Below are 21,505 nucleotides of genomic sequence, written 5' to 3'. Positions count from 1 at the left end.
TCTCCACAAAATCTTGAGACACCTCTGAAGGTTCAGTTCTCTGCTCATTTGATAAATCACAACCAGAATCTTCCAGCCCAGTTAATGTATTTTCAGAACTTCCAGGCTCCTGAGCCTGCAGCTGGGAAGGTGAGTCTCCTGAAATGGAAAGAAATACAAGTGTAATCTTTCTGTACTGAGACTTTTTAAGCAATAGGAAGTAAATGCAGGCAGGGCAAAACAAAAGATAAGAACCCAAGGATGTGATAAAGAACAGTGAGGGTAATTCAAAGCAGAAAGGCACAAGCTTTCCACATATGCATCTATGTAGACAGCAACACTGTAGCAATAAGATATTATATAGAATTACAAGATACAATTTTATAATATATTATAAAATAATATAAAATATTATAAGATATAAAAACTAGACATTGACTTTTCTAATTTAAAGTGCTAAATGAAGCACATAGATATGCATTAAACATTTTAAAGCAGCACTGTAAAAATTGAATAAATGAAAAACTGAAAGAAATTGACTAGGCTGACTGTGGAAAAGGTTTTTCTCTTTACTGGTAGGAGGTAAAGGTGATTCATCTTTATCACTATCTGTCATTCAACTGTGCGCCATGCTTGAAAGATACAGAGGAGAAACCACAAAACCTGAAGGAGGTTGCCATCTGGTAGAGTCCAACAAGCAATACGGTGTGTACCTAGAGAGAGACTTGTTCAGGGTGCTATGCAAATAGAAGGACCCTGGTTAGCTTAGTTCATTCTGGAAGAGGTGATATTGGAGCTAACTTATAAAACATAAATAGAAATTCAAAGCTAAAAGTTAGGGGAATGGAGGAAGACAGAGAACTCTATATACCCAAAGGGTAAGCACAAAAGCACAGGCTTAAGAAGAAAAAGAAAAGCATTGTGTATATAAGGACCCACAGTAATCTGACATTCCTTTTACTAAATAAATAAATAAATAAATATGGCAAGAGATTAAGATGGAGATCAAGAGGCCAAGTCATAAAAGATGTTTTAAATTGTATTAAGGACCCTAGAATTTATAAGTGTACAGAGAGTGTAATTCAATGCACTTATACATAAAAATAAACAATTTAGATGTGTATGTGTACTTATTTATAATTATCTATCTATCTATCCTTGAAACGATGTCTATAATCACTAGAATCTCTGACACTGCTAGAGAAATACTGCAGTTAAGGTTTAACCTGCTAAGTGTAGATCATTCTTTGGTAGAGATGCCATGAGAAACATAAATAAGGTTGTTGTTGTTTGTCAATGATTATCACCAGTGATCACATCCATAGCAGCTTTGGTGAGTCAGGGAGGTAGAGAGAGATCAGAATGCAATGGCCTGAAGAGTGGAGGGGGAGAAAGCAAGGGAAGAATGGTAACACTTTTGAGGACTTGGATCCGGAAAGTATAAACTGGAGAGTCACTGAAGGCAAATGTGCCTGACAAATTAGGAGAAACATGAGGAATTACAGACTAAGAACAGAGAAGCAAGTGTTGGAGATATGAGAAAATATAAAAATGCCAGGTGAGGCATGGCCTGAGAGAAGGGAGGACACTGAGTCAAGGATGCTAGTGGATGGGTGCTTAGTGATGGGGAAGTTTTTTTTTTCTCTCTGAGGCTAAAGGAAAGATGGGGGGAATGTATAGGAATATTTTTTAAATGCCCCTGTCATATAGGAAGTTAAAGGACATCTCACCTAAGAAGTTAGTTATTTTTTTTAAAGCTGGAGACAGGGGGACACTGATTGAACAAGGCAGCACCATATATTTGGAAACCCAACCCCAGTTTTCAAATGTCTCCCTTCTGGAACATTTTGGTTCTCCACCCAGATGTTCATGGAAAAAAATGTCTTGATTGTGGACAAAAAATTTAGTTTTAAATCTGACAACCCTTTCATGCTGATACCTCAGCATGGCAAGCAGTGTCTCTCAGGCAACAAACAAAGCGGAGAATGCTTTTGTGGCTGGCCAAATGAGGATTAGTGCAATTTTAAAACATAAAGAGGCCATCAAGAGTGCTAATGTCGCTAAGGGTGTGAAAGCGCTCACAAAACAACAAAGGCAACAGAATAAGTAGAAAAATTGCTGTTGATTTGGATAAAGGAAAGCAGTTAGCCAGTGACAGCCTTTAGGAGGCAGTGATATGTGAAAAAGTGAAGATGCCTCATTTGCATCCTGACCTCCTCAAAGACACCCCTGGAACCAGTGCTGAAAGGGATTCCTTTAGGTTATGAGGGATAGCTTGATAAATTTAAGAAGTGTTTATTTATAGATTAAACAATACATTATACATGCACTATACATTAAAAAGGTTAAAACGGAATCATCTGTGGGTCTGGAACAGATTAATTCAATGTACATTATTTCTAATGGTTAAAAATAACTCAGTTTCCAAACAAATCCCTTCTCAAACAGCCTTGTGGAATGAATTAAGTTTGAGAACTGAGGTTCCACTTGTTGCTCTTTTGTCCTTCGGCAAAATTAGAAGTTGATGAGACAAAATCGGAGCTTTAACTTAGAGATCATTCACTTAACAAGTGCCTGCTATAATCACTGCGGGTGTGCAAATGTGTGCTTGCTAATTATCACTATCCTACCTGTACTTCATGTTAGGGAGGAAATGAAGTAAGTTAAAAAAATGTGGTGGTACCCAGGACAGTGAACTATCCGCAAAGTGTCTAATACATGTGGCTATTTCTATACTAAACCAGGCAAGACAGCCTGCTCATTTAAGCCAATGGACAGTTTCTTTTACTTATGAGCAAGGATAAACATTTAAAATGACTTCTCACCACATCCATCTCATTCTTCACAAAAGTAAAGGGAGGGGGTGGTTATTATGGTAATTATTCAGGTAGAGTATATTTTTCTTCTAGGGAATTCAAACCGTTGCTCCACTAAGAAAGTGAACGCACTTTAAATATTTCATTAACCTGCTCAATTTCCCATCAAGGTAAGCTGAATTTCATGGGTGATGATTTTAAGGAAGACTCATAAAATAAATTCTACCAGCTATTAAACTGGGAAGCAAAAATCTGCTTTCTTGTTTCTGCTTTTTGGTCCTCATTGCTGTGCCTTTTGGCAAATAACATCTCCTTCCTGTACCAAGAGGTACTCACTCGAAGGGAGTAGTTTTACCCATTCCTGTGCTCTGGCGTTGGTTAGGGTTAGGGTTAGGGTTTTAGGGTTAGGGTTAGGGTGAGGGTTAGGGTTAGGGTTAGGCTTAGGGTTTGGGTTAGGGCTAGGGGTAGGGTTATGGCACTGCCTAGGATAGTGTTAGGGTTAGGGTTAGGGTTAGGGTTATGGAACTGCCTAGGATAGTGTTAGGGTTAGGGTTAGGGTTAGGGTTAGGGTTAGGGTTAGGGTTAGAGTTAGGGTTGGGTTAGTGTTGGGTTAGGGTGGGGATAGGACGCTGAGATTGTATACAATATGGCTTACAGTGTTAAAGTCACTCTATTGAATTGAATAGAAAACTCTGATGTTCATATTTCACTTTACAAAGTAGTTTCACCACATAATTCAATTGTTTTTCCAACAGCAGCCCTGGGAGATAATGAAATGAGGGCTCAACTTGACTAAGAGGCCTGGGAAAAGCCACACAGTGAGCAAGTAAAACCAATTCTTCAGTTCCAAGTCCAATCATGTTCTAACCACAGCAGGAAAACAAAACAAAACAAAACACACACACACACACACACACAAAAAAAAAAACACAAAAGAAGCCTGTGTTTTTCCATAGCAGCTTCTGGACATTTCCATTATAGTATTCATCAATTTCTATATGTTGTCCACTTGCTTATGAGCTCCTCAACGGCAGAAGTCCTGTCTCTTGCAATCTTTGTGGACATCTCACTGAACAATAACATCACCTGCAGAAGACACCTTATCAGGAGAAATTCTTAGTGCTACCACTTGCTGCTGGCTGTGACAGACAGATCTTCTGTCATCCTTTAATATTCATAATGACATTGGGAGATAATGAAATGCAGGCTCAGCTTCACTAAGAGGATCAATTCCTTTGCAACTTATATCAAACCACGAGTTTATAAATAAGAAAAATAACATAGAATATATAGACAGACGGAAAGAATTTGGCTATTGTAGTAATCATTTAAAATGTCTCAAAATACTTGTTAACAAATAGCCAATAATATACTTTTTATAGAACCTACTACCTCTTATATATAACCAATAACCAATTTATTTCCTCTCCTATTTGTTCTCAATGAAAACTTTGAGGGCTATGAACAGAGTTTGCATTGGAAACCAGCACTTCCATATTAGAAAGCACTCCCTGCCTAATACTAGTGCAGTAAATAATAGTGGGTAAGTATCACTATTGAATACATCCTTATAAGATGGAAAAGAGAAAGAGGAGAAAAAAGCTTTCTAGAGAAAACATTTTCAGTAATACTGAATATTAACAGGTTACAATCTCTGACAATAATCATTAATAATATATTTATTCATACAAACAAGATTTTTAAATACCCAAGCTTATTTGAGTAATATATAGCATGGAAAAGGACAGTAATATACTCTTGTCTCTTTTAAATAAGTCTTACAAATTACATACAGACTCTTCTACTCATTTGCTTGGATGACTTTTCTAATCATAAATCTCAAAGCATGGCTAACAAAACATCATACCCAAAAGAGGGAGGAGAAAATAGAGATATGATACTGCAGCTTTCTGCTGTTCCCATTTTTCCAGGAGAAACTAAGGTGAAGCAGAAGTCTCTCTCTTTTTTAAAAAAAAAATGTTTTAATTGATTTTAGAGAGAGTGGAAGATAGGAGAAGGATAAGGGGAGAAAGAGTCAGAGACAGAGGGAAACATTGATGACAGAGAAACTTCTACACACACCCTTACCTGCAACCTGGGCATGTGCCCTGACCGGGAATCTAACTGGTAATCTTTGGGTGCACAGGATGATGCTCAACCAACTGACCCACATTAGCCAGGGCTCTCTTTTAACTTCTTATTGGGCTGAAGGGACTGAGGACTATAATTTCTCTCCAAGCCATTGGATATGATCTAACATGCTTGTCATTAGATTTGAAAGAGATAAAACACACTAATCAAGCACAGTCTAGCGCACATTAAATGCTCAGTAAATACAGGGTGTGGCAAAAGTAGGTTTACAGTTGTTTGTATGGAAAATAATACAATAATTAATGAATAATAATACAAGAATAAACTCTGTGTTTCACATAGTCATGACTGTAAACCTACTTAAGGGCAGACAGAGTGTACTACACTGGGTATTTTCTTTTGCCTAATGCCTACCCTTCTACATGGTTGGTGGTCTAAATACTTGTTGCATATATACTAACAAAAAGTAAAATCAAATAGCATCTTTTCAATTCATTGAAAGGTCATCACTACCAACTATGATTTCTTAGCATTAATAATAATCACATGTAGGGATACATAGAATAAAAGTAATGTTTACGCCACCTGGTGGTCAAACAGGAAATGCAATGTTAAAGTACTACACAATTCATCTGGAGGGGAAAAATCACTTTAAAGCAACTGTTTGTCTTCTGCATCTGTAAGGATATATTTTAGCCTACTGTAAAACATATTTGAGAAATGCTGATCGAAAAGGCTGCAGTTTTGATTAATCCCTCTCTAGCAGCATGTCGCAATTCTAACTTTGAATACACCAAGGGAGAAGCAATGTCAAATGCATGAAATTCCAAGCTAATGGTATGATATGTCTTAGCTGAATTGTCTTCACTGCATGAGGTTCACAAAACAGAGTATTGGTTGTTGTATTTGTATGCTTGGTTCAGGACTACTTGACAATATATTGCCTCCTGCTTTCAGGTGCTCAAACTCTAAAATTTTCTAGCTCCCCCCATCTCTCTCTCCCAAACCATCTTCTAGTTTGCCAATTTAAACCCTGCTCATCATTGTGCCTTTGGCTTTTTTCCCCTGTTCCAGCTTCCTGGATGTCCTCAACTTTCCTACAGCCTCTAATAGTGTTTTTAAGCAGATGACCCCCAAATCTCTATCTCCAATCCTACCTCCTCTCCCATGCTCAAGTCCCTAGGTATCTTGACATGACTTGGTCTCACCACTTTAAACCTCGTATGTCAAAACAAGTCATATCCTTCACTTTTAAACTTGGTCCAATTTCCAAATAACAGTACTACTACTCTTCCTCTTGAACATTTGAAAACTAAGAGTCAACTCTGACTCTTTGTTGAACCTCATATACATTCCACTGACAAGTAATATTAATCCTGTCTCACCTTTCTGTTCCTTGGGTATACTAAGTTTGTTCCCATTTTGGGGTTTTGCATTAAACGTTCCCTCATATGCTCTCCACACCCCACCTCAATTTTCTCAAGACTGGTTACTCATTATCATTCCAGTGTCTGTTTAAATGTCACTCCTTCAGAAAGGCCTTCCCTGACCACCCAAGCTAAAGAAGCCACCAAAATAGTCCTCGCTGGTTTGGCTCAGTGGATAGAGTGTCAGTCTGCAGATCGAAGGGGCTCGGGTTCAATTCCGGTCAAGGGCATGTACAGTGGGGCCTTGACTTACAAGTGTCCCGACTAACTAATATTTTGAGATATGAGCCTTCTCTAGGCTGATTTTTTGCTTTGAGTTGCGAGCTAAAATTCGGGTTACGAGCCAACTTCAGATACTCCACCGCTAGTTGGCGCATAGAACGTCACAGTGAACGCCACAACATCAGCCCAGCATCACGTGTCTCACTCGTTCACTTTAAGATTTAACATACGAGTAATTTGAGTTACAAGCTCCGTCACGGACCGAATTAAACTCGTAAGTCAAGGCCCCACTGTATCTTGGTTTCAGGCTTCTCTCCGACGCAGGCCCTGGTCAGGGCATGTGCAGGAGACAACCAATTGATGTGTTTCTCACTGTCTTTCCCTCCTTCTTCTACTTTCTCTTTTAAAAAAATCAATGGAAAAATATCCTCGAGGATTAAAAAATAATAAAATAAATTATTTTTAAAAAGCCACCAAAATATTTTTTGTTTTTGTCATATCTTCCTGTTTTAATTCTCTGAATCTCACTTTACACTGCCCGATCATTTCCTGCTGGTATAACCTGTCTCACCCACAAGAATGAGCACTCTATGACAGTCTTGGACTGCCTGGTTTGTGGCCATATACCAGAGCCTGGAATGTGGTGTAAGAGCTCAATAAATATTTACTCAATAAATAAAAACCTCTTTTATGTCACCTCTTTTTTTCCCCATGCTTAAATAATTACAGGTAAGACCTGGCTGTGACAGTGATGTTCTCGTCTCCAGTCCCTTCCTCTTCCAAATAATTCTAAACACAACCACCCAATTACTCTGCCTAAATAACCTACCCCTCAGGCCACCTACAGAAATCACTTGCAGGAAGCATACTGCTTGGCACGCGCCTAGTGCACACCCCATACATGTTAATTTCCCTGTTGAAAAATCTCCAAAGCTCCTGGTCGCCTACAGAATAAAGCGTGTTTTCCACTGGCTGTCATGCCTCTTAATAAGCTCCAAGCTAGTTTTGCATCTTATTGTCCAGAACACCACTTCATGCTCTAGATGCTGCAGTCAATTAAGCCATTTGCCCGTAGAGTCCTGTGTTGTACTTTACACAGTTCCCTCTTGACTGAAATATCCTAGTTCCCATAGCTTTCTAAATCCTACCCATCCTTCAAGGTCAGCAACTTCCTCCCCCCAAAAATCCTTTCCAAAGTCCTGTTCTCTAAAGCAAAATAATCACTCGCTTTCTCCTCTGAACGACAGTATCTTTTTCTGGACCACAGAGTCTTAGTGGCTATGAACAGTGACTTATGATCACAACAGTCTATGTTGTGATCATAAGGGCAGGGCATGGACCTTCTCTCTTTGTATTATCTACACTGTTTGTAGCTAATAGCTACTGAATAAAAAGGGACTGAATGTATGAACAAAAGAATTTCTCTAAAGGAAGAGTTATTAAGACAAAATGAGGAGCTGGTAAGCAGCAGCAATCACTCTTTGGATTCAATCATTTATGGGGCAAAGATGAGTGGGATAGGTTAAAAAAAAAAAAACAGTCCTAATTCCATTTCCTCACAGACAGAATCAGGTTGAGAGACAGTGGATTCTTATACTGTGATGCCAATATCACAGCCAGCCCTACAGAATAACATCAAACCCTCAAAAGTACAGCACTCTGCCAAGTGAACCAATGAATCCACCTGCATAACTTCCATTCATCAGTGTGTGGATGTTATGAACACCATGTGGAACAGGTAATTACTATGGCAGCAATACACCACATTAATTAGCCTCCCAATGCTGTGAATGCCAAACCACACAGCTCTCTACAATCTAGCCCCAATTACCTTGCCTGCTGAGATCCCCCAGATCTCTAAACTCTTACTGACCAAGCCTCTTCCAAAGAATTTGCCTGAATTTGTTTCCCACCATCCCTTGGATCCACTGCTTTGATTTCAGCTCTTGACCACAGAGTTCCAACTGCTCACATCTATACTGCCAAGATGTTAACTCTAAGCTGGCTTGATACCCGGAGCCCCCCTTAGACAATTGAGGTTGACATTCATACCCATGAATGTGTCCATTTGGCTCACTTTATCAAAAATCAGAAGCACGGAGGTCTTTTATCCAGTGCAATGTTTCCCCACCTGTACATCCGCTTAAGTGGAACATACTAAAATTAAGTATTCCTAGGCACAGGGAATTAGGGAGGGCTCCAGAAACCTGTATTTTAAATAAACATCTCATGTGAGTCTCATAATTGAGCAAGTTTCAAGAACAATGCTTTTCTCTATTCCCAAACCCATGCACTAAGCCTGCTTTACTTGTTTCTTGCTAGGCTCGAAATCTCCTAGTTTAGAGAGATTTTACATGGGTGGTTTTCAACCTTACTTGCATGTTAACAGTGATTTTAGGAACTTTTTTAAACTCCAATACCAGACCACAGCCCAACCTAAGTACATCAGAATCTCGGGGGTGGGCCTCAAATATCACTATTTTTTAAAGCTTCCCAAGTGGCTCTAGTGTGAGAACTACTAGATTAATTTATCTGTTCTGCTTTCTTTAGGTAGCAGAGAAGTGGTCTGTGTCCCATTCATGCCATCTCCAATCATACCTTCAAACCTCCCAGAAATGTTGTTTCCTCCCTACAGGAAATGTTTAATTTATGCTTAATATTTCCAAGTTCAGCTGGATTCCACTCCTTTTCAGGGTTCACCTTTGTCAGTTTATGTCCTATTCTGCAGAACTGGAGCTTTATCTATTCTAGCTGTGTCCTTCCTGCCTTGTCCTAAGCCCGTCAGCTTCCCTTACGGACCACAGCCTGGGATGCCTACCCAGAAGTCCTGCTCCTACTCCCTCTTACATTCTCCACAAGCAGCCAGAGCAAGAAGTTTAAGTCTCCTGCTTAATGCTCATCAAAGTGTTCCTACTAGAACAGCCCTACATAATCTGCATTCCTGTCCACTCTCTGGCCTCATCCCCTGCCCTCTACACCTCACTCACTCTGCTGTGTAGCCACTGGCTTGTTTCTGCTCATTGATGCCGGCTAGGTGCTGCCTCCTCGGGGCCACCCAGATGACACTGCCGGGGCAGGAGTCAGCTCAAAGGCCTCCTTCTCAATGAGGTCTCACTGCCACCCTGTCTACAGTAGCAGCCCTGCCCCACTCCCAGGCACTCCTCACTTCAACCTCATTTGTTTTTCTCACAGCCTTTTACACTCTCAGATTTTTTTCTTGCTTATTGGTTTACATGTTATTACCTGTCTCCTCCACTGGGATATAAATACTATTTTTCTCCTATCTTCTACTATTGGGTCTCCAGAAATCACTGGGTGTATTTTTTCCTTTTTTTTGAAAACAATGAAGCAACTAATCAACAAATGACCATGAATAAATATAACCAAAACTATATAGCTCATATATAATATTTTTATTGTGTCTGTCTCAGGAGATCTTGCCTCTCTAACCAGACCATAAAGTCATAATGAGCAAGTAAAACTTTTTTCTTCTTTTCTAATCTTGAAAGTCAAGCTCAGTACTGATTAAATATCATACATTTAAGTGTTTACTGATGATATGGGCTATTTTAGAAGATCCTTGTATTATGCTGAAAAAATATGTGTGTGTTGTTGTTTTTTTAACTTTCTGCATAAACTATATGTTCACAATATCACACATGAACAAGAACATTAAGTCTCTAATTTTAATTCACCTTCTAATTTTTTTTTACCTTTTCATTCCACTCTCCAAATTACATTCATCTATTGTTAGGTACCTTGCAACTTATAAAATCTATAATTGCAGTTTGACCTGTATGTGGTCACTGAATTGCCTGATATGGAGCCAGGTACATATTTGTCTAGCTGATACACATCTGTTCAGATAAAAATAATTCAGAAAACTACAGGGACGTCCCAAGATCAGCTGCATTCCTAGGGATAAAAACTTACGCTGACCAGAACATTTTTAAAGGCCTGTCTTATATAGTAACTCGTGGCTAGAGTTCTGGTTTCAAGATTTTATCTTATCTATTTATTATTTATTTAAATCTGACGTATCAAAACCAGTCCATGGAATGTAGGCTTTGTTGAAAAGCTATAAAAAATTATTGTGCAAAACTAGGATCAAAGATACTAAAGAAATTGTCTTCTATGAAGCAGAGGGGAAAACCTTAAAAAACTCAGGCAAAGTTACTTTTCTAGTAGCACTTAAAATATGATTTTATTTATGCCCAGAGTGGGCATTACTACCTTCCAATGTCCCTTCTTATTAATTTTCAGAGTTAGTAACAGTTCATTCTGTCCCCAGGTAACTGCTAAACATATATCTTCAAATAACTTAGGCTTCTTCAAGGAAATAACCACGTTGTCCGGGGATACAAAAAACATTCATAAATCCCCTTTAATCTTCAGTTCTCGTGACTAACAAGAATGTGTCCCCCATCAGACACGCCAGTCATGTTCCTTGTGCCTTGCAGAGCTTTGATGTATTCACCTATTATCTCCCCATGGTGCAGGAATCCTCATAAATTCTGTTGACTCTGGTGAAGGCACTCTGCCCCAGGATCCTCAAAGACCCTGCTGGGCTCAGAAATCACCACTCCTTTTCATATGGAGATGTCACTCCAAGAGCTGTCAGAATATGGATTTTGCAGGCACCAAACAAAATTACAAGGCATTGGTTCCTTAAATATGTTTTCCCTTTCCCTCTCAAAATACAAAATGTGTTTGACCTCAGAGTCAACAAAACCAACACATAACATATACATGCATCACTGTTATCATTGCTAAATAAAAAGTTCTTTCTTCAAAGGGCCAATTTTCAATATTTTTAATTCCTTTTGAGCACTCTCTTTTTCTTCTCTCCCTAAAGCTTCTCAGTTTTTCAATAAGCTGCATATTTTTTGTTTCAAAATGGACCTTTGGAACTTTTTCATTCCCCTTGCCAGGATCCCAGTCCATGTTCTTTTCATTTTTTGCGTGGACTACCTACCACCGCCTACCAGGCTTTTCTGCCTTCAGTGTCTTCCCCTCTCTTACATGCAGCGCCCTGTTGCTAGATTAACACCCAGTCTTAATCCATACCTTTTAATGTCGCCTTATTATTGGAAAAATAAAGTCCAAGCTTCCTTAAAAAATCCTGTCTTCTGGGACAACACACCACACTCAGCCTCAGGATATGCTTCCCTTTGTGGGGAATACACTCTGGCTTGCTGACATTCAGTGCCTCATTCACAGGCTCTCTCTTCCCTTAAAGTTTCCTAACCACACCCACAGTTACCTTTCCATTGACAGTCATGAAACTTACTGCCTTTTGCATGTGTATGGGTTTTCCATATATATATTCTTCTCTCAGCAAAGTTGACAATGAATGAATGAACTCCTGGTCACTTGATTTAATATTTATTTATTTTTATTTTTTTAATGTATTTTATTGATTTTTTACAGAGGAAGGGAGTACAAATTAGCAATTCAAAAATTAAGCTGCTGGGAAAAAAGCTCCTAGATTTATTGAGTTTCGAGTCCCGCCTGTGGTTGCCTGGGCTTGGTCAGACCAAATGATATGGCCCACAGGCCGGATGTTCCCCTTTTATTTTTTACAGAGGAAGGGAGAGAGATAGAGAGTTAGAAACATCAATGAGAGGGAAATATCGATCAGCTGCCTCCTGCACACCTCCCACTGGGGATGTGCCCGCAACCCAGGTACATGCCCTTGACCGGTATCGAACCTGGGACTCTTCAGTCCGCAGGCCGACGCTCTATCCACTGAGCCAAACCGGTTTCGGCCAGATTTGAATTTAAATGTTCCTCCTTAGGAAGTCCTTTTCTGACTTTCTAGATGAAATCAAATTCCTCTGAAAAGGACTCCCATAAAACTTATTATGTTTGTTAGCTGTCTTCTGCCTGAGACTTAAACTCCAAAGACAAGGCACCACATCTGTCTTACCACTGTATCCTAAGCACTTAGCATGGAGCCAGGCAGGAGGTGGGTGTGCAGCAATTTCGCTAAATGTTATAACAGCATTACAAGAAAAGTGTTATGCAATCTCAGAGGTGAAAAGATTATTTCACTATGGGATAACATAAGTGACTCTTTTCTTTAAAAGCTCACAAGACTATTTTAAAATATTGGCAATACTCCTAAACTGAGTGACAATTCAAAAATAGAAAAATACTGTAATTGGACAATTTTCAATCTCAGAATTAAATGTCTTTCATTTCACTCTGGAATAAAATATTTGAAGAATGACATAATAGTTCATCAGATGCCCTAAGTATATGAACTAATCACAGGCTTGTTATGAAGACCAAGAATCATTCACAGTCCAGGGACGTATGCATTTCCATAGCTAACATTCTTTTTTTTTCCTTTAGGTATAGTCTATCTGACAATAAAGCCTGAATGACAACTCTGTAAGAAACCATGGGTATGGCCAAAAGTCATACACTTAATTCTGTAGAGTCTGTTCTCTAGCATAAGGACATCATGTAAAAATATCCTTAATTCTGAAAAAGAGGTGTAGCCAGAGAGAGCTCAGTAGTCAGTCATTACATGTGGATTATGATTAAAATATATTCTTGTGAGGGAGAACTCAAAATCAATTTTCTGCAAGCAATCACCTTATTTCTAACCAAGCAGAACTCATTACTACTGATTTTACTATTGTTACATTCCTGAAGATAAAGTGCTTTCTCAGGGGTTCTGGTTTTCATAACTCGCAAGGCTGAGTATAAAGCAGTACAGCATAGCTTCAATATTACAGTTGATTCATCCATCAGCCATTGTAAAAATAAGTGGTTGAGGAAATTAAATCAACTAGACCAAAAGAGCAGCACAATCTCTTACCATTAAAAAATAAAATGAGCACACATTTTTCAGAGAAAATAAGCCAAACAGAATATATTCTGCCTTGCCAGAATAGACCATTTCACAGAGCTTATATGTATGCAATGCTACAATATAAAGGCACTGGAAAAGGGGCTAAAAGGACTCAAATGGTAAATGAGGTATGGCCTCCTATCATCAAAGGACTAAGAAAAAGGCCAATAACTAGCTCTACAATAGGTCAAGAGGCATTAGTTCAAGCACAGGTGCAGATGATATGCTCTAAAAATACAAAGAAATTAGTTCAAACTAGGAAAAATCAAGAAAGATTTCATGTAATATGAGTGTCAAGGGCTCACAAAGCTTTTATTAGAGAGGTCTTTCCTATCAGGAAAGAGCATGACCAAGAGGCAAGGAGCATGGGCAATGGCTCGTAGAAGGGGTAGCTGGAACACAGGGAATGCAGAGGTGTGTAGAGTAGGATGCAGGTCTGAAAAGAAAGTCTGGGTTCACAATGGGAAGGGCTGTGAATGTAATCTGTCCCTAGACAACAGAAAGCTATCCACTGTTTAAAACACACTCTTAATTGTGAGGAAAATTGCAGAAGAAGCAAAAGGGTGGCATTAAGCTACAGGGAACTCCTGGAATAGGAGAATGATATTTTATAGAAGAGAGAGAACTCATAGGGCTTTCTGTGGAAGAATAAGAACACTGAAAGTTATATAATTGGGAAATCAGGGCAAAAGACTAGAACTCAGATTAGAACGTTTTATGAAACAGAGTAGAGAATGGAAATCAAGTTCCATTAACGTAACTCCCAAAGTAATTAAACAGGATGACAGCTACATTCCTACTCAGATGGCCAGGCCTGCAACACACTGAGGACCTTCTACTTTTGTTACTGGACTAAAACTGAGAATGTGGCCGTGATGCCAGTCATTCGGTTTTACTACTGGAAAGCAAAATACACATACCCTTAAACCCTCGTTCTTCCCTTTCCCACCTGTATAAGCTGCTAAAACAGCTAGATCCAGGACTTTGCGAGATAGAACTAAACAAAAACAAAAGGAAAACCCAAGGCTCAAGGGCAATTCCATCAGAGCATCAAGGCCAAGGAGGAAGGCAGCTAGTCTTTATTTATTTATTTTTATCTATGTGTCAGGAAGCTCGGTGCCAAGTATTTCCCATCAAACCTCACCATTGTCTGTTATTATCCTCCTCCTCCTCCACTTTATCCTTATTTTACAGAGGGGGAAAGTGATTCTCCTGGGATGTAAAGAAAAAAGCTTAGCAAACAGGGGTAGATCTGAGATTCAGCCCAGATTCATTTAACTCCAAAATCCATGCTCTTTCCAATAAAAAAACTCTATGTCCAAAATATGTCCTCAGCAACCCTTTCCCCCTCCAATAATACCTCCTCTCCCTTTGGAGGTTCTTTCTTCATTCATTCATGCATGTTCGTTCTTAAATTAATCACTGAGTAACTACTGGGTGCTAGACCTTGATGATGACCACTCATCAGTGTAGAAAAATGTTTTATATTGAGCATGGTGCTCTAGGCATTCTCCTGTTCCTCTTTCAAACATGCTGTCATAATGGATGTTACAATCACATCGTGTCTATTTACAATTTCCAAGATGTCTTCTGGTAAACATACAGGCTCAAAATGTTCGTGCCATAAAACCTGAGTGTCTACTCATCTCCAGGAAATATAGGAAATTTTAGTTAGTTGGAGGGAAAAGAATTTACTACAGAACTACCCAAAAGCTAATATACTAAGTAATTTTAATAGCCGAGAATTCTTGATAAAGTCAACAGAATTAAAATCAGAATCCATGAATTAAGATCATGCTGCCACAATGGTTTTAGTGAAATTTTAACTAAAGCACTATTAGTTGTGTGTGTATATATGTTAAGTACCCTCTCAACTAAAGACTTACTTATAAACCATGCAATAGAGAATGTCTCTACATCAGTTGATATAAGATTTCCCAAAAATATACCAAAGTATTGCCAATAAGATTTCATAGCCATCTAATATGGGAAACCACCTGCAACATGTAAATGAAAGGGAGGAAAGATACTGGCTGCTTTCTGAAGAGGCATTTTCTCTTACCACGGGCTGCTGAATAACTCAAGGACCCTGAACAGTGTAGTAAACAGAGCAATAACATAAAAAGGTGCATTTGAAAAGCATGCCACAAATTATTACTAAGCTATATACTATAACAAACAAATAATACTGACTCAAGAGCCCGGCCCATGTGACTCATGTGGTTGGAGCATTGTCCCATACATTAAGAGGTGGCAGAATTGATTCCCGGTCTGGGCATATACCCAGGTTGTGGGTTCAATCCCCAGTGAGGGCACATGTGGGAGGCAACCAATTGATGTTTCTCTCACTCTCTCTCTCTCTCTCTCTCTCTCTCTCTCTCTCGGGAGGCAACCAATCGATGTTTCTTTTCCCTCTCTCTCTCTCTCTCTCTCTCTCTCTCCTCTCTAAAGTCAATAAAAATATTACTAAAAATAATTGAAAGAAGAAAAGAAATGCAAGTATTCCCTAATTTTTAAAATGATAATGCCTTCAGATATTGCTTTGGAGGCTGGAAGAAGCTGTCTACTACTATTATTTATCCTTACAGAATGAAAAAGGAGGTTGGAAAAAGTGCCAGTTTTCATTTTATAGTTAACTATTCACACAAAGAAGCTCGAGATCCACCAAAGACCAAACTCCAAACCAGCTGTGCCGCCAGCACATCCAAACATGCATATAAACAACTGAACTGCCCTCCCCACAGCTGCCCACACACCAACACTCCCTTCCCACAGTGTCATCCATGATCCCAAATTTCAGACTGAAGTAAATTAGTGTAGACTAAGTCTACAATCAAATGTATCCCCGCAAAAGGGCCAATTATTGTTTTCTACTTTCCAATAAATAACTACAGTGTACTAAATACTCCAATAGATTAATCCAATAAAATAGGGGATTAAAACTAAGTGGGATTAGTAATTAAAGCTGTTAATAAAGGTGTTTGAGTTGAACATCCTATATAACAAAAGGCTAATGTGCAAATCAACCAAATGTCGGAACGACCAGTTGCTATGATGCTCACTGACCACCAGGGGGCAGACACTCAATGCAGGAGCTTCCCCCTGGTAGTCAGTGTGCTTCAATAGGGAGAGCGCTGCTCAGCCAGAAGCCCTGAGCTGGGTTCATGGCTGGCAAGTGCAGCAGTGGTGGTAGGAGCCTCTCCCACCTCCACAGCAGTGTTAAGGATGTCCAACTGACAGCTTAGGCCCCCTCCCCGGTGGGGTGGGGGAGAAGGGTGGACCTAAGCCTTCAGTAGGACAGCCCCCAAGAGTTCCGGGACTTGTGAGAGGGCGCAGGCTGAGCTGAGAAACACCCCTCCCCCCGAGTACACGATTTTCATGCACTGGGCCTCTAGTAGAAAATAAAAGTCTACCTCTAACCAATGTTCTTCAGTCCTAGCTGTATTTCAAAATAACCTAGGGATCATGAAAAAATACCGATGCCTCTGCCCAACCTCCTAAGATTCTGACACAATTGGTCTGGGGTGCAATTTAGGCATCAGGATTTTTAACAGCTTCCCAGTGATCCTGACACACAGACAGCATCAAGGCCACTGCCTGGAGCTTAGCCGGTGTTGATCAACACTGAAGAGGCAAAGCCTTTCAGAAAGTGGCTTAAACTTAAAAACATACTTAATTTAAACTGCAGGTTTGATTAATGGTACTTCTCTTTTTCACACAGGTACAAACGATTCACATATAACCACATTTTCTGTTATAAAGCAAGTGAGCAGCTAAGTTTGTCATCACTGTGTCCACCTCCGCAGACGTCTATGCAAGGACAAGGCACTTGTTTAAGAGAAGTTTCAGAGGGCCCGGAAAAGAACAGATCACCGAGGCCCGTGCTTCTCTGGGCCCAGCTCCTCAGACATCAGAGCTGTGCAGCCACACAAAGCAGCCCACCAGCATGGACTTGTCCTACTTTGGATTGACTCCTGCCTGGAAATTACAGATATGATGAGACGCCTTGCGGTTCACAGGATAAAAAATAATCAGATGAGGATAAATACTTTACAAAATACACAGGTAGAAATAACTTCAGTTATTAAAGGCACAATAGCAAAAATAGCAAAATTAGGTATTAAAATATGCAAAGTGCCATCTAATTTGTTATGAAAGGGTCAAAGAATAAGGTCATTCTATCAAAAATATTATTATACCAGAAAGAATGAACAAATTATACTAAATACCAGGGGAAAGGTATCTGTTATTAGAATAACAATGGAAGGGAGGAAAGATGTCAAAATTCTGCAATAGTACATAGGATAGGAAGCATTTTTTAAATTGTTACCAGTTACTTTTTCAGCAAGTGGCTACATCAAACTGATGTAAAATGTATGTATTACATTACGTTTCACATAGACAATCCCACTTGAGCTCGTGAGTTATTTACACTACAAATATTTACAAGCCTAATCGGAGATGGTAATTTGAATATCAAGTTGAGAAACACCTTTGAAGAACTACCCTGTGTAAGATCACACTGAATCAAGCACTGAGGGAGGGCACAAAAGCAAGCCTGTCTGTTCATGTGACTTATTAATTAAAAGAGTAATGAGGAATTTTTAGAGCTAGGATTTTGAAAGCATAAGAATCAGTTTTCTCTGGAAACAATCTTTTTCTTGTTTATTTCAAAGCACAAACATCGGCAGACATAGTCTAAATGTATTAGAGATAGAGACACACAGGCAATGTTTCTCTCTGACTCTAAGAGAAATGTGAGAGACCAAAAACAAGAAAAATTATCATATGCTTACCATCCAGTAATTGATGCTGTGGAAACAACGGGCTTGCTCAGTGGCTGAGAGCAGCTCACCGCCTGTGTCTCCTGCACAGCACGCACGTCCCACAGCGGAGGCACTCTCTGATGTGTTTCATTGCCTCACTAGCCCTAAGAAATGCTTATGAACAATTTAAATTTTAAAACCCACGTTTCCAAAACAGGAGATTCCACTGACAAGACCACCATTTACCTGCGGTATAAGAAATGTATAATGCCCGCCCTTATAATGAGTGCTATCTCACAGCCACAGAAGAACCCACATGGTCCCACACATTGGACCTCCCTCCACAGAGGTTCACTCCCCAGCACTGCTGGTTTTGTACCACGGTTACTGATAAATGTGCCTCGTCTCTATATTTCATTTAGGAATTCATTCAAATTCATTTCACATCAGGTTAGAGAGTTTAGCTCTCCGTACAATCCAGAATATAATGCAAGTATGTGTGTTCACAGTTCCAAGTGCATGATAAAAAACTTCATGTGTAAACATGTTTTGTCTTATTGTCTATAACACGCTAGCATTAATACATAGCAGTACATTTACTTTTTAGTTATGTTACTCCTTAAGGATTGGTATAATAGCATAGTTTAATCAGAATGTAAGGTTTCCTACTGTTCTAGTAGACAGCACACTGCATTTCCTATCCAAAAACTGCCTTACAAGGTGTCTTTTAAATTACTTGAGATCAATATAAGAAAAAGGATGTTTTTCCTGAAAAACAAAACAAAAGGGGGGGGCTGTCTCATACAACTTCACAGACATATTCGGAATCCTCTATCATGGGACACATGGGTGCTTATTAGGAAGGGAAGAGGAAAGGAAGGATGGAGGCAAGGTGAGAGAATCCAGAGATACACAGAAAGTAAAGTCAAACCCATCAAGGGGGTTACCCAGGCATTCAAGATACATACTTTCCTAGAACCCAGCGAGGCAAGGAAGACGGCTGTACCATGCAGTGAGATTCAGAGCCTGGTGCAGGGAAGAGATTGGGAGGACTGATGATTCCCACTGGAACACTATATACCGCTGGGTGCGCGCCTGCCCTCACCTAGGCCCAGCCTCTGAAGCTCCTGGATTCCTTCGGGCCCAGCATCTACTCCAGTGCTTGTCTGGCCCTTCTTATGCTCTATCTCCACACACCCCCTCCTTACCAGAGTCAGCTCTTGTTATAATAACCACGATGTTTACATTTCTAAATTATTGCCTTGTCACTGTTAAAGCCTTTACAAAATGTTCTGAGTTTTTTTAACTTTAATTTCTTTGTATGCTGGTGATCTCTAATTTCGAAAGAATAACTCACTTTTTATATAATGAAGAAAACATATCTAATGTATAATTACCTATATAATTTATTTTGGAGCCCTTCCTTTTTTTAATTTCAATTACAGTTGACATTCAATATTATTCTGTATTAGTTTCAGGTGGACAGCACAGTGGTTAGACAATCATATACTTTACAAAGTGATCTCCCCAATATTTCAAGCATACCTGGCACCATACATAGTTATTACAGTGTTACTGGCTATACTCCCTATTCTGTACTTTACACCCCCAGGACTATTTGGTTACTGCCAATTTGTACTTTTTAATCACTCCACCTTTTTCTTTTCTTTATTTTTTTCATTTCACCTTTTCACCCCCTGCCTCTACCCTATGGCAACCATCAGCCTGTTCTCCACATCTATGAGCCTGTTTCTATTTTGTTTGGGAGCCTTTCATTAGAACCAATATTAAATTAAGGGCACATTCTCGAATGTTTATGTACATTATGCATATGTGTTTTAAATCAACTGCAATTTTAAGTAAACATCTATCATTATATTTGACAATTTATATTAGAAGCCCTATGTGAAAACTAAGAAGGAAATGCTTATGCATTCATTTTTCATGCTCCTTCAGCACCTGTAAAACTGTGAGTGCTCCAGCATGTAAGTGCTGAGCTGTTAAGGCCATTGTTTGCCTTGTCTCCTCAGTACATGGTCTGGGACAAGGCGAGAACAAAGAGACGGGGCAGAGGCCGAGTGGCCTGGGCCAGAGAAGTAAGCATCAGGAGAGAAAGGCAAGGTCCAATGCTGGGTCTGAGGGGGTGCACATGGGCAGCTGTTAAATCCAGCCACTGTTCTGACCCTTGGTCAACAGCAGAGTAGCTAAAAACCTTTTCTTAAGTCCACACTCACATAAGCCAAGAGGCTGGGGCTAGGGAAGGCAAAGGGACACTGAGGACTCAGTCTTCAGGATATAAAGCACTCAAAGGGCACAGCAGGGAGGAGGTGAACAACCCTAAGCGTTGTCAGCTAGAAGGGTAGGGGTGCTCCCAAAGCCATCTGATTGGATGGGTTGTTTCACAGGACCCAATCTTACTAGCAGATGAGCTAAATTCATCCTAAACTAATTGTACTGCTCTGCACACAACCACCACACTTACTCTGTATTCAATGAGCTTCACAAATAAAGCAATGAATTCATTTAATTTGAATTTCTCATACTTTCTCTTTACTCTAGCCAGTTACTCCTCCAGTAGCCTATCTATCATTTCCAAAGACACACTGAGTACATAACATTGAAAGGGGAAAAGCACATACCTGACACTTCATCCATCTACTTCCCTCCTGTGAATGCCAAATTACTATACAAGTATCATAGCAAACTCCAGATTCCCCTTGCCTGTCTCTCCCCGCCCCCAATATCTCTCTCTCTCACACACACACACACACACACACACACACACACACTCAACACGGCACTGCTCCTGACACCGTGCACCTTCAATCCCTAGTCAACACTGAAGAATAGTCACTAATAGTCACTAACACCTGCCTGGCCTATCTCTACGCTCTGGGTCTCGCACACCCACCACCTCAATCCTAGATGAAATCCTTGCCAACATCATGAAGCCATCTTTAAGAAACTGTTCTAGATTAAAGAACACAGTTTTTCTCTTTAATTTTCTCCACTGTAGATTAAGAAGATTCTTGGGAGAAAAATTTAGTGTTGTTCTAATTTATTCATGACCCCTCCCCCCCCCATAAATTAGGATGTGCTCAGATACAAGGAAGAGAATACATGGATAACAATGCCCTAAACCATTGTTGACCTTTCTTAAAATTCCTTATAAAGTAAGCCTAGAGTTGCTTTGACCTCTCAGCAATGTTGAGAAGGGCCCAGGTTCTTCTTATCCTACTACTTCACCATTCTTAGCATGTTGGCATTAATCTATAATAATAAAAGAACAATATGCTAATTAGACCAGACAGCTGAACAACCTCCCGGATGCCATTGCTGTCA

At 39.7% G+C, this 21,505-nt stretch overlaps 1 protein-coding gene across 1 annotated transcript in view; it reads right to left on the bottom strand.

Moving 5' to 3' along the window:
* The window catches only part of MEI4 (meiotic double-stranded break formation protein 4), a 154,181-nt gene that overhangs the window by 95,758 nt on the left and 36,918 nt on the right, over positions 1 to 21,505 (bottom strand). Inside the window, exon 3 of the mRNA XM_006772205.2 lies at positions 8 to 138. Coding sequence (XP_006772268.1) covers positions 8 to 138 — 131 coding nt within the window. The remainder of the gene's footprint in view (positions 1 to 7; positions 139 to 21,505) is intronic.

Source organism: Myotis davidii, unplaced genomic scaffold, assembly GCF_000327345.1.
Source record: "Myotis davidii unplaced genomic scaffold, ASM32734v1 scaffold104, whole genome shotgun sequence".
In the NCBI taxonomy this organism is placed as follows: domain Eukaryota; kingdom Metazoa; phylum Chordata; class Mammalia; order Chiroptera; family Vespertilionidae; genus Myotis; species Myotis davidii.
The sequence above is the reverse complement of the archived record's forward strand: the minus strand, read 5'-3'. Positions and strand labels throughout refer to the sequence as shown.